The 17,233-nt window shown below is 43.0% G+C and overlaps 1 protein-coding gene across 1 annotated transcript in view; it reads left to right on the top strand.

Annotated features, from left to right (window-relative positions):
• The window catches only part of LOC126456647 (ionotropic receptor 75a-like), a 198,854-nt gene that overhangs the window by 116,965 nt on the left and 64,656 nt on the right, over window positions 1-17,233 (top strand). The window contains exon 6 of the mRNA XM_050092393.1: window positions 62-288. Coding sequence (XP_049948350.1) covers window positions 62-288 — 227 coding nt within the window. The remainder of the gene's footprint in view (window positions 1-61; window positions 289-17,233) is intronic.

The raw sequence follows: 17,233 nt of genomic DNA, 5'->3' as shown, positions 1-17,233 counted from the left end.
CACCAGCCATTTTGTGGCACGCGACACGCACTGTGCTGAGGGATGTGCGGCGTGCCCGCAGGACGGCCGTGGTGTTCCGGCAGCCGACGCTGGCGAGCGTGGCCAACATCTTCACGCTGCCGTTCAGCACGGCCGTGTGGGCGTGCTGCGTGCTGCTGTGCGTGCTCACGCTGCTGCTGTTCGGCGTGCAGCTCCGCCTGGCGGCCAGGCGCGGCATCGAGGGCGAGCTCACGCACGTCACCTACCCCGAGCTCTTCACGTTCGTGCTCGGCTCCATCTGCCAGCAAGGTAGCCATCTACGGGATTAATACTATCCTCTTAAACCTGTAACCGGAAATTCAGGGGTCTGACGAAATTACAGAAACATCGTGTGGAAAGTACGATTGATTATAAATGTCTATGCTAGCCAGGCCTGCTGGTTGCACTGTTGTATTTGCCACCGAACGGCACCTCTGCAACATCCTCGATATGTTGAAAGTGTCAATCGTGTTCAGAACGGTGTTCTGTGTAGGAGTGAGGGCACTATGTCGGATCTAAATGAATACTTATATGGACAAACTGCTGGATCTTGTATGATGGGTGTCTCTATAATCAAAAGAGCGCAAGTGTTTGCAGTTTGAAGAGACACCGTGTCAAAGATTTATGCTGCATACAGGGAAAGCAGTAAAACATCACTGGCTAATAACAACGCGGATGAAAATGTGTGTTGTGTGACTGTGGTCTTCAAAGAGGATTGTGACGAAATGCAAAAGGACGACAGCTGCGGAAGTCACTCCAGAATTGAATGCCACATCCGTGAACGCTGTGAGCACCAAAACAACACAAAAGGAACTCCATAAGCTGGCAATTGCTGGGTCAGATGAAATTCCAAAATATCAAAAAAATTGTTCAAATGGCTCTGAGCACTATGGGACTTAACTTCTGTGGTCATCAGTCCCGTAGAACGTAGAACTACTTAAACCTAACTAACCTAAGGACATCATACACATCCATGCCCGAGGCAAGATTCGAACCTGCGACCGTAGCGGTCGCGCGGTTCCAGATTGAAGCGCCCAGAACCGCGCGGCCACTTCGGCCGGCCCAAAACATCAATGATACAAATGCACGTAACGGGGAAACATGGTGCTGAAGACATAAAACTTCTACTATGGAGCAAAGACTTAATGAAAAGTAAAATTGTATAAGGCAAGGAGGCAATTCGACAGTTAAAGTTTTTTTTTGTGGAATTAAAAAGCAACAATCAAAGCAAAAAAATCAAATTGAAAAACAATCTGGTTTATAAAGTTATTTAATTTCAGTTACATGTTTCGTCCTTGTGGATCATCATCAGACTGTCTACAAAACAAGAAAACAACTATTTAACAACAAATAGACGAGGGGGGTGTGGGTGGAGCATGGTCCTATCTAACTAAAGTACACCACGTGATCGAAGGTATCTTGGCACCCCCAGAAACATAGGTTTTACGTATTAAGTGCATTGTGCTGCCACTTACTGCCAGGTACTCCATATCAGCGACCTCAGTAGTCATTAGACATCGTGAAAGAGCAGAATGGGGCACTCCGAGGAAATCACAGACTTGGAACGTGGTCAGGTGATCGTGTATCACTTGTGTCATACGTTTGTACGCAAGATTTCCACACTCTTAAATATTCCTAGGTCCACTGTTACCGATGTGATAGTAAAGTGCAAATGTGAAGGAAGACGTACAGCATAAAAGCGTACAGGCCGACCTCGTCTGTTGACTGACAGACGCCGCCGACAGTCGAAGAGGGGTTGTAATGTGCAATAGGCAGACGTCTATCCAAACCGTCACACAAGAATTTCAAACTGCATCAGGATTCACTGCAAGTACTATGAAAGTTAGGCGGGAGGTGAGAAAACTTGGATTTCATGGTCGAGCTGGTGGTCATAAGCCACGCATCACGCCGATAAATTCCAAACAACGCATCGCTTGGTGTAAGGAGCCTAAACATTGGACGTTTGAACAGTGGAAAAACGTTGTGTGGAGTGACGACTCACGGTACACAATGTGGCGATCCGATAGCACGGTGTTGGTATGGCGAATGACCGGTGAATGTCATCTGCCAGTGTGTGTAGTGCCAACAGTAAAATTCGGAGGTGGTGGTGTGATGATGTGGTCGTGTTTTTCATGAAGAGGGCTTGCATCCTAAGTTGTTATGTGTGGAAGTAATTTGCGTGTATGAAGTTATTTTCAATTCCAATCCTATTTATTTCCATAATACGTTATGTTTGAAAGTATTGGAGAGCAAGGAAATGTTAATTATTTTATTCACATCATTACTGCCACTTCCATAGTTTTCAAATTTTTCTTTGCAGTCACAAAGTTTCTTGCCGGAAGAAGTACTATCACATTCACTTGGAGTAGTCGGTGAAGCATTCGGAGCAGCATATTCCTTGGAAACGACAACAGTTTTCTTCTTCTACTGGTTGTGCCTTTTCTTAAACACTAAATTGCTGAAATTGGGCATATTGATATCCACAAACCAAATACGTAAAACAGGTACGAGCAAAATTGAACAGCTAAACAACCAAAAGCAAACTTACGCACAGTCCAGTGCTAGCTGGAATGCTGCTAGCACTTCGGGTTTCACGATTCCTTCCTCTGATTTCATTCGTTTTGTTACTGCAACCCTCCGCAATGCTCGACCAGTACGTGGGTTCTGCGTGGTCTCGGTTTAGCTGTGGTTGTTCCTTCGCCTTTCCACTTCGTAATCACGACCAACTCTATTGACACTGCTTCTCCACTGGCAACACAACACTACTCGCATCCTTTCATATTTGAATATTCGCTTATCGTGACATCTAGTGGTTGTATTTTTGATCAGATTACCCAAAGTCCTCAATCATTTTCTGGGTGTGCTCCAATCTCTGTCTTCCGCTACACTAATTGTACTCTACAGTACCCTCTTCCCTCTAGTATCATGAAGGTTATTCCCTGATGTTTTATCACAAGCCCTATCATCCTGTGTCTTCTACTTGTCAGCGTTTTGATTATGTTCCTCTCTTTGCCGGTTATGTGGAGAATCTCCTCATTCTTGATCACCCGATTTCCGAAATTGTTAGCACCACATCTCAAACGCTTCCATTGTCTTCTGTTCCTATTTTTCTACTGTCCTTGAAACACCACCAAAAAATGCTCTGCACAACAAGTACATTCTCAGAGATTTCTTCCTCGAATTGAGTCTCATGTTTCTTAATAGTAGATTTTTCTTGGCCAGGAATCCCTAATTTTGCCTGTGCTAGTCTGCTTTTTATGTCCTTCTTGCTCCGTGCGCCATGGGCTATTTTGCATCCAAGCTAGCAGAATTCGTTAAGTTTTTCTACATCGTGACCACCAATTTTTATGTCGAGTTTATCGCTATTCTCATTTCTGCTGCTCCTCCTTACTTTTCCCTTTTCCAGTTTACTCTCAATTCATATTCTATACCCCTTAGGTTGCTCATTCTATTCGACTGATCCTGTAATATTTCTTCAGTTTCACTGAAGTAGGAATGTAATACCGGTGAATCGTATCGTTGATATCCTTTCACTCTGAATTTTTATCGCACTCTTGAATCTTTCTTTTTGTCATTGCTTTTTCTACTGAGAGTCTGAACGGTAGAGGCTAAAGACTGCATTACTGTCTTACACCCTAGTTAATCCTAGAATTCCTTTCTTTATCTTTCAGTGTCAACCGTCTTCCCCTTTAGCTTACTCCAATTTTTATCAGAATTTCGACCTCCTTGTACTATTCTACATCGTCAACCGCTTTTTATAGGGCGACAGATCCCGTAAGTGTATGTCTTGCTTATCTATTCCAGTTTCTTGTTTTGTCAAGTCATCAGTCACATTCTCCTCATCATAGAGGGCTTCAATGTACCCTTCCCACCTACCCGCACTCTATTGTGTCTTTAACAGTGGAATTCCCAGTGAACTCTTAATATAACCAGCCTTGTTATTAATTTCTTGACTTTGTCATCATGCTTCCTTCAGCCACTTTGCCTTAGCTTCCATGGGCTGTCTTGTATTTCATAGTTATTTCATTCGTAACTAATTTTTATAGCTGTAATTCTCTCTTTACCTGAACATTTCTGTAGTTGCTTCTTTGGTTGAGCGAATTGAAGTATTTCCTCTCCTACCTAAAGTTCTTTAGGAGTTACTCTCCTTGTACCTATATCTGACTGTGTAGCATCCATCGCCACCCTTTTGCAGATGTCCCCTCCTCTTTAACTGAACTGCCTACTGCGGTATTCCTTATCAGCAGTTCTATTTATTGTTGAGAAGTTCATGATATAATCACAACTGAAAGAACGAAACAAAGAGGTCGCCATTTGAAGAGCAAAATCCCTTGCCAAGGAGGCAAGCAAGGGCCCCCCCAAAACTCACAACATACGGTATCCAGGTGGTCTTCTTTCAGGAGAATGATTTAAAATCGATATTATAGAAGCTTCTAACAGTGTTGGATTTGAAACTTTTTTATGGTCAGTTACAAATCATCATTCGTCTCAAAATATTAAAAATACTGATTCACCCTCGTCTTTCCTGTTTGTTTCCCCGCTACAACTATTGTACGTGCGCTCTTGCCCTTTGCAAATACGAGGAAGTCACTTCCAGTCATTGTTGAAAAGTCTCAAATAGAAAGACACAGTGAGAATAGACTCGTCATTTGAAGGATGAAAAACAAGCCGCAGATACCATGCTACTGTTGTAAACAATATGATGTGTGATTATGTGTTGTTCCATATTTTAAACTGAACTATACCCGAAAAAAATTGTGAAGTACAACGCTTCCGTTCGCGGTAAGGTTTCTGATAACTCCAGTAAACAGCTACACGGGCACAGCCGCGACGACAAATTAGCGCGGCAGGTGCGGCTCGGCGTGCGACAGAAAAACTGTCATGGGAAAAGCGAGCAACACAGAGCTGGCGCGAACTCATCAGCGAAAGGATTAATGGCCACTTCTGGTTTGTCTCTAACACGACGCTTTGGCACGGTTTAATTCTGCATCGGGGAATGAGATGTAGGCATAGAGGGCTTATGTACGCACAAAATAAATGGTGGGAAAAATATAACGAGCACGAAAATTGTTTACAAAACTGCTACAGAATTGACCCTTGTTAATGAAAAGGAGAACAGGAAACTATGATTTTGACGCACAAACAGATTGCTGTCGGATGTCTACACATACGCATCTCCCACATGCTGTGTCTCAAATACTTCGCAGTGTCATTATTTTAGAGTGAGTGAGTGTTTAGTGACCATTTGAATGCAAGGCAAAGTTTTGCTCACGATAAAACAGAGCGTGTTCGTTGTCGAGTGTTAAGTGGAGCAAAATTCGTTGAAAACGTGTGCGGAATTGTTTTAGCAGAAGCTTAGTTCTGCAAGTGTTTCGGAAAAAATCCATTAAAGTCTGAAATGGAAAACTTAGTGCCCAGAATGCGCGGAACGGACTCTGTAACGAATAAGACCTCCTACAACTGTGGCAACAATAAGTCTTGGTCATCTTAAGTTGCCATGATGGCAGCAGATTTCCATATACACTTCCACTGTGCCATGACTATGTCGAAGGCCGCATCCTAGCCCTTGTTTACTCGGAAGCCGCTGTATTTATTTTAATTCGTCGTGTAGTCGCATCTCTACAGCCTCTTTAAGGAAACAAGCACACTAGGTGTTCGACTGTTGGAACAAATTGACTTGACCGTGGGAGAAGTAACACTCTCCCACAGTGGACTTTCTCTGCCGCCTCTTGTCCTGGTTCTCAGTGCATTTCTTCTACACAGCCAGGGTAATCTGTCCTACATACGCTATGTGATCAAAAGTATCAGGACACCTGGTTGAAAATTACTTAGAAGTTCGTGGCACCCTCCGTCGGTAATACTAGAATTCAATATTTTGTTGGCGCACCTTTAGCCTTGACGACAGCTTCCACTCTCGGAGGCATACGTTTAATCAGGTGCTGGAAGGTTTGTTGGGGAATGGCAACCCATTCTTCACGGAGGGCTGCACTTAGGAGAGGCATCAATGTCGGTCTGTGAGATCTGGCACGAAGTTGGCGTTCTAAAACATTCCAAAGGTGTTCTGTAGGACTCAGGTCAGGACTCTATACAGGCCACTCCATTTCTGGGATGTTATTGTCCTGTAACCACTCCGCCACAGGCCGTGCGTTGTGAATAGGTGCTCGATCATGTTGAAAGATGCAATCCCCATCCCCGTATTGCTCTTCAACAGTGGGAAGCAAGAAGGTGCTTATAACATCAAGGTAGGCCTGTGCTGTGATAGTGCCACGCATAGCCGCTCGACCATGAAATCCAACTTTTCTCTCTTCCCGCCTAACTTCCAAAGTACTTGCAGTGGATCCTGATGCAGTTTGTAATTCCTGTCTGATGGTATGGACAGATGTTTGCCTTACACATTACGACCTTCTTCAACTGTCGGTAGTCTCTGTCAGTCAACAGATGAGGTCAGCCTGTCCGCTGTTGTGTTGTACGTTTCCCTTCACGTTTCCACACAGTGAACATAAAGATGTTTAGGGGTGAGGGAATCTCGCGTACAGACGTATGACACAAGTGACAATCACCTCACCACGTTCGAAGTGCGTGAGTTCCGCGGAGTGCCCCATCATGCTCTCTCACGATGTCTAATGACTACTGATGTCGCTGTAATGGAGTACCTGGCGGTAAGTGGCAGCACAATGCACCTAATACGAGAAACGTATGTTTTTGTGGATGTCCGGATACTTTTGATCACATAGAGTACGTACTGCCACACAGAAAAGGCATATGTTGGACTCCCGGTTTTCGGAGTCCTACGTCACTCTTGGCTGATTTCGACAGGAATTTATACTGACTGGTGAGGTGAATATCCACTTGACGTTATATAAATATTTCCGGAGTATTCTTCAATTTTTTGCTGGCGTGTTTGCGATGTATGGGATAGTTGCAGTCGCAACAGGTTTCTCTTCATCCTCAGCAGAGCGTCGCCTTGCTTTATTTGGTCGTGTGGGACGGTGGATTACACGGTTGCTGAAACCGTGCAAATGGTTCAAATGGCTCTGGGCACTATGGGACTTAACATATGGGGTCATCCGTCCCATAGACTTAGAACTAACTAACCTAAGGACATCACACACATCCATGCCCGCGGCAGGATTCGAACCTGCGACCGTAGTGGCAGAGCTGTTTCGGATTGAAGCCACTAGAACCGCTCGGCCACAACGGCCGGCGGTGAAACCGTTCATGTGGGACACTGCATATAGGTGCTGCAGTTCAGCAACTCTCCTATCTAGGTCCCAGATTCCACATGCTCTGTGGAGTAGTGTACTGGAGATGCCTTCTCGTTGTGAAGGGGCTTGTGAACTGGAGGCATGTAAATACAAATCCGTAAGTTTATGCTCACGGTAAACTCCGTGTCTAGCGTGCTATCTGGTCCTCTCTTAACGGGAACGTCCACGGAAGTCATTATTTTCTTCTGTCTCCTTCTTGAATTTGATGACTTGATGTAACGAATTCAAGTGATCAAGGAAGTCTTGTACGTGATACAGTCCGTCCGCCCAGCCTACAAACGCAACACCTGAGAGGTGGCCATTGTCTTCGGCAATGACAACTGTCATTTATATTTCTAACAATGTGACAATACTTAATGCAATTGATCGTCTTGTTGTTCTGAGACATGAGTTTGATCGAAATAATATCGTTTCTTTATCGTAATAATATTATTTAATTTACTAAGCACAGACTTACTGTCGGTGTCTGCAAACCAACACCAAGTTATAAAAGAATGACCAGAGGAATCGAACTGTATTTATTGATTGAATAAGTTAAGAATGCCCACTGGTTCCTATATTTCCTTATGCCATTGAGTCCACAGCAGGAGGGTGAAAAAAATGAAAGTATGAAAATAATTGCAGGAAGAATTGTTGGGGAGAGAATAAGGATAGAACGATATTTAGCGATTGTGGGTGTACGATAGGGAACAACTAGTCGAGAGGCAGCGATTATGGAAGCTCTGAAACTTCAGCCTTTGACTGTAGCGAGGTGTAGGAAGGTTGGATAGTCTGCAAAACTCACGTTTCAGTCTTTGGGAAGAAAAGCGCGGGATCTTTCCCATTATGTAGAAGGCAACTTTAAACCGGGGAATTCTGAGCTGATGACTGGTTGGGAGCCGCCCCCACCATGAGCGGTCAGGCGAGCAGAACTGTAGCGTGGGTGCGAGTAGGAACTGCTGTTGAAGACTTGGACGAGATAGGACGATTTTCTGAGATGGATCGAGCCATGCTCGATTTAAATGTGGGAAATGTGCTATATTTATGATTTATGATTAATGGTTTCACATTAGGTGAACAACCTTTTTTTGCAGCTAGACGTAAAGTAATATTAATGCTTTGGAGGAACGAAATTTAGTTAGGTAGGTAATGTGCAATAGTAGGTGATGTAAAATATTTTCTTTCCTTTTTGATAGTAATTTGCAACTTGGGGTTTTATAACAATTCCGGGGTGAATAATTTAATCAAATTTTTTTGATCAAGCAAGTTTATTAGGAAACATGAAATATTTAAGTGCGATGATCAAGAATATTAAAACTAGTGGATGCACGAGTGCTGGGAACCTATAGCATGTAAGCAGGAAGTATGTTATTACATGAAATATGCGTGTGAGATTAAGTATTGTTATAAATTTTCTATTTTCTTACATATCTGCAATCTTGAAAGATTTAGTAACGTGGATCCTTTGTTAACGACACGTTTTATCTCGTGTGAAAGCGTGTGTCGAATATTAGCATACAAGTGAAGCTAATGCTTTCTTATTCATTTTTACTGGAATATAGAGTCACGTGGGGGTATTTTCTGAATAATTAAAATTGCAAAGCGGGGAAAGAGATTATTAAAATGATAACGTAGCCATGAATTTTGGCGGTAACGAAGTAAGTAGTTCATCTCGAGTGTGTGTATTTTGTATGTGTAATTTTGGAAGGTTTTTCATATTTGTGTTGGGAGTAGGCAGCAGTACAATAGTGGTTATTAAAGTGAATGATCAAATAGAGGCAGAATTTACATGTAATAATTTGGGTTTTCTGTGGGATAATTTTGAGTAGAGATAGTTACTGTATGGCGAATATAGGTACTGCTAACGGCTCGATCCTTACGTTTCTCCTGTGCATATGTTGGTGTAGTAACTATGTGTGCATGTTGGTTAATGGATACAATTGTGGAATATCATTTTCTTCCGATCCAAAAGTGAGCACTTATGGTAACAAGAGATACCATTCTGTAGGAGACCACAATTTTAGTAAGAAATCAGATGCGTTAACGATAAATAAAGATACAAAGTCAGATGCGTAAAATTTTACATTCTTAGTAAGAAAGTCAGATGCGTTTAATTTACATTGTGGAATCTGATGCAAATTTCATGCAGTGTAAAGTTCTTATAATTATATGAAATGTTTAATGAATAAACCGTTTGTTATATAAAACTGAAATTTGAGTCGGAACATTCTTTCTATAAGAATAGACAAATCTTTCATTATTTTGTTTTATAATCAGTTGAAAAAAAAATTTTATTTAATAATTTTACTAAATGTTTTAATATCAATCACTGGGTCAAGCAGAATTGACATAGCTTTCAACTTAGGGCATCTATGCAAAGGTCCCGCAAATAACTCCGTTGCGCGTAGTGGCTCTAAGCACTATGGGACTTAACATCTATGGTCATCAGTCCCCTAGAACTTAGAACCAGTTAAACCTAACTAACCTAAGGACATCACACAACACCCAGCCATCACGAGGCAGAGAAAATCCCTGACCCCGCCGGGAATCGAACCGGGGAACCCGGGCGTGGGAAGCGAGAACGCTACCGCACGACCACGAGATGCGGGCGTTGCGCGTAGTGTTAAACTGAAGCACTAGTGGGTATATTCCACACCTACATTTCGAAAACCAGCTGTCGTGCTTCTTTTCTATATGTCGATACTAAGTTGTAATCGACAGCACGGACGACAGCACCATCAAACATTAATTCACTAATTTGAGGTTCTACAAATATTTTTTTTACCTCGCTTTTACTTTGGTACTCTTATCGAAATTAGATGGTACCAAATAAGCTTTTTGACGAAACCTAGTTTGTGTGAAGCGGAAAGACACACATTGGGTTCAACAACAGGACTTTTCATAACACTCTTCTGTCCAATCAGGCCGGCCGGGTTGGCCGAGCAGTTCCAGGCGCTACAGTCTGGAACCGCGCGATCACTACGGTTGCAGGTTCGAATCCTGCCTCGGGCATGGATGTGTGTGATGTCCTTAGGTTAGTTAGGTTTAAGTAGTTCTAAGTTCTAGGGGACTGATGACCTTAGAAGTTAAGTCCCATAGTGCTCAGAGCCATTTGAACCATTTTTTTGTCCAAGCAGTAAATAATAGAAAGCTGGTAATTTTCCACCAAAACCTCCTGACTTACACACATTTATAGTAGCAGTGCTTTTTGCACTCAAACGCCAAGTCAAGAAGGACAGCAATTGCCTTGTTTTTTGCCTCCATATGTACTGATGAGACACAATAGTGCCGCGAGTAGGAAAGTATTGAAGCGGCATTATGGGCTCCAAATGGGAAAGTCCATAGACTCAAGTGACTTTCACAAAGGGCAGATTGTTATGGACTGGCAGCTGGGACGTGCATGTCGGAAAGGCTAAGCTGGTCTGCTGTTAGCATGCTACTGTCGTGATCGTTTTAGGAAACTGGCTGAAGGACGATGAACCCACGAGAAGGCGACAAGGCGTTGGACATCCAACCACAATCATTGAATTTGGGAGTAGGAAGCTCGCCCACGCTGTACAACAGGCAGCAGTTTTTAGCAGACGTGATGGCGGAATACAATGTTAGGCTGTCACAAATGTCTCGGATGTTTTGACGTCAACCACAGACCAGACTTAACAACAAATCACAGCACGTGCCGTCGAATCAACTGTGAAATCCTGCCATTGAGAAGTAGAATACTGCTGGAGCAACGCATCGCTCTGCCACAGCCGTGGACTGGGTTACCACGTGCCAAGGCACAGTAACTCATGTAGCCACCTGCGTGACATGCGGGCTCCTATCGCTCGTTGCTCATCCGTTGGGGGCACTTCTACTTCGATGGGGACCTGCAATTCCGACGTCAGCCGACACCGTGACGGTCTCTGCGCCAGCCAGATAGATCTGATGTTTCCGGACCTCGAGACAGTGCCGTTCAGAGGAGGCAACGCGTAGGGCTTCGTCGCTTGACACTCCGATTTAGTTCAGTGGTCCTGGGTTCGGCACTTGGTGCCACTGCGACCGACCAACTGTTTGGGACTGTCAGCGGTTCAGCACGAGCTTGCCAACTGTCTGGTGACGCCTTTCTTGAGTCGCGTGGCAGCTTACGCTGTTTCTCTGCTGAGGCGTCAAGCCATTGTCTAACATAAACATTCAGTATCATAGGGCACTCAAGTCACCAGAAAGCTATGATGAAGAAGCACGCCGCTGCCTGGTTGACCAAGCACGCCTCTGAGACTCCGACATCACCTCTTATATGCAGGTCATGTTTATACTGCACGAGTTCTCCTGACTTCAACGTGGAACAGTCAGAACGCTACCCGCAAATGCCGCAAACCCCATTCTGGGCAGAGGCCACTTTCCTGGAAATTACTGTCGTCCAGATTGCCTACACTGTTACACGGAGAATAGCGGCAACCGTACGTAGTGCTCTGCATTAAGTTCGTTGAAATCAGCCCATTGCCGCTCGGGATTAGCCGAGCGGTCTAGGGCGCTGCAGTCAGGGACTGTGCGGCTGGTCCCGGCGGAGGTTCGAGTCCTCCCTCGGGCATGGGTGTGTGTGTTTGTCCTTAGGGTTATTTAGGTTAAGTAAAGTGTAAGCTTAGGGACTGATGACCTTAGCAGTTAAGTCCCATAAGATTTCACACACATTTGAACATTTTGAAATCAGCCCAGAGAGAAAAACAGCTGCCTCTTATTTCATTCACAGTGCTCTCGAGAAGTTAGGTTGGTATACATTTCTCCATCGTTATCTTCTACATGATCGTCACTGTTATCGTTCACTCACTGTCATATTCTCAGCAGGTGGAGGTATCGGTACATCCTCACTCTGACAAACAGTAATTGCAGTAGTCGGTAAATTAAAACACTGTAGCGTTATCCTTGTTTCCGAGACGAGTATATTTGTTTTTGTCAGAAAAAAGAAACAGTCACTTGTGTGGCCCGTTATTTTTCTCCAAACCACAAAACAGTAAAGAAAATTTGACGAGTTCCTATTAAAGCGCATCTCAAGGATGTAGTGGATCACGAATAGTATATGTGGTGAGGGGAATTCGTGTTCACGTATCAATTTTAGACGTGATATAAAGTTCATAAGACTTGTTTAATAGAGGAGTAAGTCTCGCTTTCTATGAACCTTCACACATGTAACAAAAACAGATTTTCTGCACTTGTTTATGTGCGATGCGTGTCTTTTCCTGAGGTGTCGCAAAGCACAAGACACAACAGGTCAAAAATGAACAAGAAAAAACACTTTCAACAATAGTCAGATCTCTCATTGCTGAATGCAAGTGGCAACAAATGCAAAGTTGTTATATATGTTTACATATGACTAATTGGCTGTGTTCCCAAACCACGATTTCCTGGATGTAGATTTCTGAACTGTGTATCATGTGCAGTCATCAACCACATATTTAGATTACTTTTTAACCGTTAAAACTGCAGAAAGGTTAAGTCACAGAAGAGTATTCATTATTCAACGTTTTCAAGGATTTCAAAATGTGGAGCGTAGCCTGGCACATGAAAACTGAACCCAGTAGAAAAGATTGATTTAATTCTGGAATTTGGCATCCACTACTTTGCAGAGAACACTTTTCACTATCGTTGTAACTATAATATTGTTACAGCTGCAGCCTGATTACCATTTTAGGTTCAGAATTTCACACAGAGTTTTCAATCAACATCCTTCACAAATTCTTGACGGCCGGTCCATGAATGACCAGTCACTTGTCGTATGAAATACTGCTTCACCTAAATTTGCAGAACTCGCTTTGGTGTCATCAGGAACGCGACGGTTTGTGTAGTGGAGATCATGGAACGAAATTTCAACGCTAAGAGCAGACAATAATGGGAATTCCGCTTCTAAATTCAGGGGAGGGAGCGAATAGATGGAAAAAGTACATTGAATGCCTCTATGAATAGAAGAACATGTCTCATGACGTGATAGAAGAAGAAACAGGAGTCGTTAGGCAAGAGATAGGGGATCCAGTATTAGTGTCATAATTTAATATCACATAAAGCAGAAGGGATGGATAACATTGCATCGGAATTTCTAAGGTCATTGGGGAAACAGGGAACAAAACAACTATTAACGTTGGTGTGTAGAATGTATGAGACCGACGATATGCCGTTAGATATTCACACATTTCCGAAGGTAACAAGAGCTGACAAGTGCGGCAATTATCGCACTATCAGCTTAACAGATATATATCCAAGTTTCTGACAAGAATTAGATAGATATCGATGGAAAATAAAAAGCAGGATCCTTTAGATGACGATCAGTTCGGTTTTAGGAAAGATAAAGGTACCAAAGAGGCAGTTCTAGCGTTGCTCTTGATAATGGAATCAAGACAGAAGGAAAATCATGACAAGTTGATAGGATTTTTCGACCTGAAAGAAGCGTTTGACAAAGTTAATTGATGCAAGATATTCGAAATTCTGAGAATGGAAGGGTTAAGCTAGAGAGAGCTACGACTAATATACAGTATGTGCAAGAATCCAAAAATAAGAGTGGGACACAAAGAAAAAAGGGTGTAAGATAGGGATGTAGTCTTTCATCCCCACTGTTCAATCTATGTACCGGAGAAACAATGACGAAACTAGAAGAAAGACTCAATTGCGGGATTAAAATTCGAGGTGAAAAGATATCAACGGTAAGATTCGCCGATGACGTTGCTATCCTCAGTAAAAATGAAGAAATATTGTACAGGATGAGTAACTATCTATTTCCACCAAGAATAACTCCGAAAGTATCATAGGAGCTGAAAGGTACGTGGGGCAAAAGTTGTATGGGACAACGGGGGCCATAACATGACGTTGGTTTTTGTTGCTAGGTGTGATCGCTTCAGAAGTATGAAGGTCAACTTTGTTTTTTAAAATGGGATGCTATAGTTATGTACCTACTTTCTGACAGCGGCTCTCTAGACGAATCCAATGACGTGTAACAGTAGGGTCTTTAAAGGTCAAAGAAGGTCAGAAACGTAGCATCAATGTCCATTTACAGTATATGTTCGAGATGATGACCATTGGTATCAATGCAGTGCTGCAATCATTTTATCATGGATTGAGTGGTATTCCTTATCACAACGGCACTTATCGGAACACATGCTCTGACAATTCTCTCTCGCATATCTTCAGGTGTGGTTGGAATGTCTTAATAAACAATGTCTTTTACGAATTCCCTCAAGAAAAAAATCCAGAGGCGAACGAGTCGGCCACGACACATCTCCTCCGCGTCCAACCCAACGATTTGGGAACTGCCTCTGCAACTCATTTCTAGCCATCGGCGAAAAATGTGCTGGGCACGCATCAAGTTGATACCACATTCTGTTCCTTGTCCGTAAAGGTATTTCTCCAAATAGCAGACCTAATGGTTCTTGCAGGAATGTGGTGTTCTTCCTACCACTAAGATTTCCTTCAATGAAATAGAGGCCTATAATTCTGTCCTCCAGCATCCCACGCCATACATTCACCGACCATGGTTTTCGGTGTGCAATTTGCCGCAGCCAACTTGGATTTTCTGCTGCCCAATAATGCATGCAATGCAAATTAACATTTCCATAGTTCCTGAATGTAGCCTCGTCAGTAAATAAAATCAAATTGATAGATGTGTGATTCCTCTAAATCTAAAGTTGAGCCCATCGGCAGAATTAAAAAAAAATGGTTCAAATGGCTCTGAGCACTATGGGACTCAACTGCTGTGGTCATAAGTCCCCTAGAACTTAGAACTACTTAAACCTAACTAACCTAAGGACATCACACACATCCATGCCCGAGGCAGGATTCGAACCTGCGACCGTAGCGGTCGTGCGGTTCCAGACTGTAGCGCCTTTAACCGCTCGGCCACTCCGGCCGGCCTCGGCAGAATTCAATGCGACGCATACAATCCGTACCAGTTAATTCTTGATGGAGACTGTTATGGTAAGGATGATATACGAATAACACTACTCTGGCTCATGCCAGATTCCCTTGCGATATGACGCGATCCATAGTGGCAAGAGTACCACTTTGCATTTCCTCGTTAGTAAATATCCTTTACCGGATATGCTTCCGATGCGTTAAAGATCCAGTTGTTCTCATTTTATCATATACGACGTGTGTGGTGAGTACGTTGAGGATATCTTTGAGCTTATAAGTCTCTAGCTCTCACTGAGTTTCGTTGGTATTCACCGTAAATTAGAAGCATATCGACTTGTTCTTCGAAGGAATACATCATTCACATTCACTTGATTCGACGATGCTAGTCTTAACGTTCCTATTAATGTTGTATTGCGAAACCGTCGAATGGTGTTCACATGTCAGTGGCATGTTAAATGGATACACCGTATTCGGGGAATATTTACTATTTGCACGAAAGAGAATTGTCAGAGCACGTGATTCGATAAGTGCCGATGTGATAAGAAAAACTATTCAATCCATGATAAGAGGATTGCAGTACTGCATTAGTACCAATGGTCATCAGTTCAAACACATTTTGTAAATGGACGTTTATGCCACCTTTTTGACCTTCTTTAAACTACAAACACCTTACTGTTACACGTCATTGGATTCGTCTCGATAGCCGGTATCAGAAAATAAGTAGTAAACTTTAGCATTCCAATAAAAGAAACAAAGTTGACCTTCATGTCTCTGTCACGACCCTACCTAACAACAAAAAAGCAACGTCAGATTATGGTCCCCTTTGTCCCATGCAACATTTGTCCCACAAACGTTTCTGATATTATCATACCTTCGGAGTTATTATAGGTCGCAATAATTTGTGGCTCACCCTATGTAATCTGTTGAATGGAATAAACAGTGTAATTTAAACTGCCTAATATTTAAAGAACATGGACTGAGAGTAAATCGGGAAAGGCCGAAAGTAATGAGAAGTAGCAGAAATGAGAACAGAGAGAAACTCAACATCGAGGTTGGGTATCACGATCTGGACGAAGTCAAGGAAGTAAGAAACTCAACATCGAGGTTAGGGACCACGGGGTGGACGGAGTCAGGGAATTCTGCTACTTAGACAGCTGTGTAACCGACGACAGACGGAGCAAGGAGGACATAAAAAGCAGAGCAGCACTGCAAAAGTGTATTCCTGGCCAATATAAGTCTACGAGTATCAAACATAGGCCTTAATTTGAGGAACAAATTTCTGAAAATGTACGTCTGGAGTATAGCGTTGTATGGTAGTGACAAATGGACTTTGGAGAAACAGGAATAGAAGAGAATCGAAGCATTTGAGAAGGGGTGCTAAAGAAAAATGTTGAAAATTTGGTGGTCTGATAAGGCGAAGAATGAGGGTGTTCTCCTCAGAATCGGCGAGGGGAGGAATATACGGATACCACTGACAAGTAGAAGGGAGATGGTGGTAGGACATACATGGAGTAACGTACATGGTACTAGAAGGTGCAGTGGAGGGTAAAAGTTGTAGGGGAAGTCAGAGAATGGCATACATCCACCGAATAATTTAGGACGTAAGCTGCAAGTTATTCTCTCATATGAAAGGGTTGGCACTGGAGAGGAATTCGTGGTGTGCCGCTTGAGACCAGTAACAAGAACGATAACACAAAAAAGTGTAGTACTTGTTATATACGTAGATGGAACACATTATGAAAGGAATGGACACAGAGAAGGCGGTAGAATGATACGTCACTCATGTGTCTGCCATCTCTAGGTCGGTGAGAACATACTGGATCACAGAATGCGACCGCAGCGAGAATTTTCAGCCATCTTAAAAGTCTGGTCGCTATGTATAGCGATGTTTCATCCACAGAATTGCTATGCCTTCGTTGTTCTGACATTTTCGTTTTCCGTTCATCAACTCGCAACGCACATAATAATGTGTCGCGATCCATTTTCCAGTAACAACGAAAATCTCAATGCGTCAGAAGCATATGAACGCTGTCGCTCGCCTAGTGAGGAGCGGAAAATATTTCTGTTTAAGTTCCGTTTTCATCTGTCCTAAAGTGCTT

This window comes from Schistocerca serialis, chromosome 1 (genome assembly GCF_023864345.2).
Source record: "Schistocerca serialis cubense isolate TAMUIC-IGC-003099 chromosome 1, iqSchSeri2.2, whole genome shotgun sequence".
NCBI lineage: Eukaryota > Metazoa > Arthropoda > Insecta > Orthoptera > Acrididae > Schistocerca > Schistocerca serialis.
The sequence above is the reverse complement of the archived record's forward strand: the minus strand, read 5'-3'. Positions and strand labels throughout refer to the sequence as shown.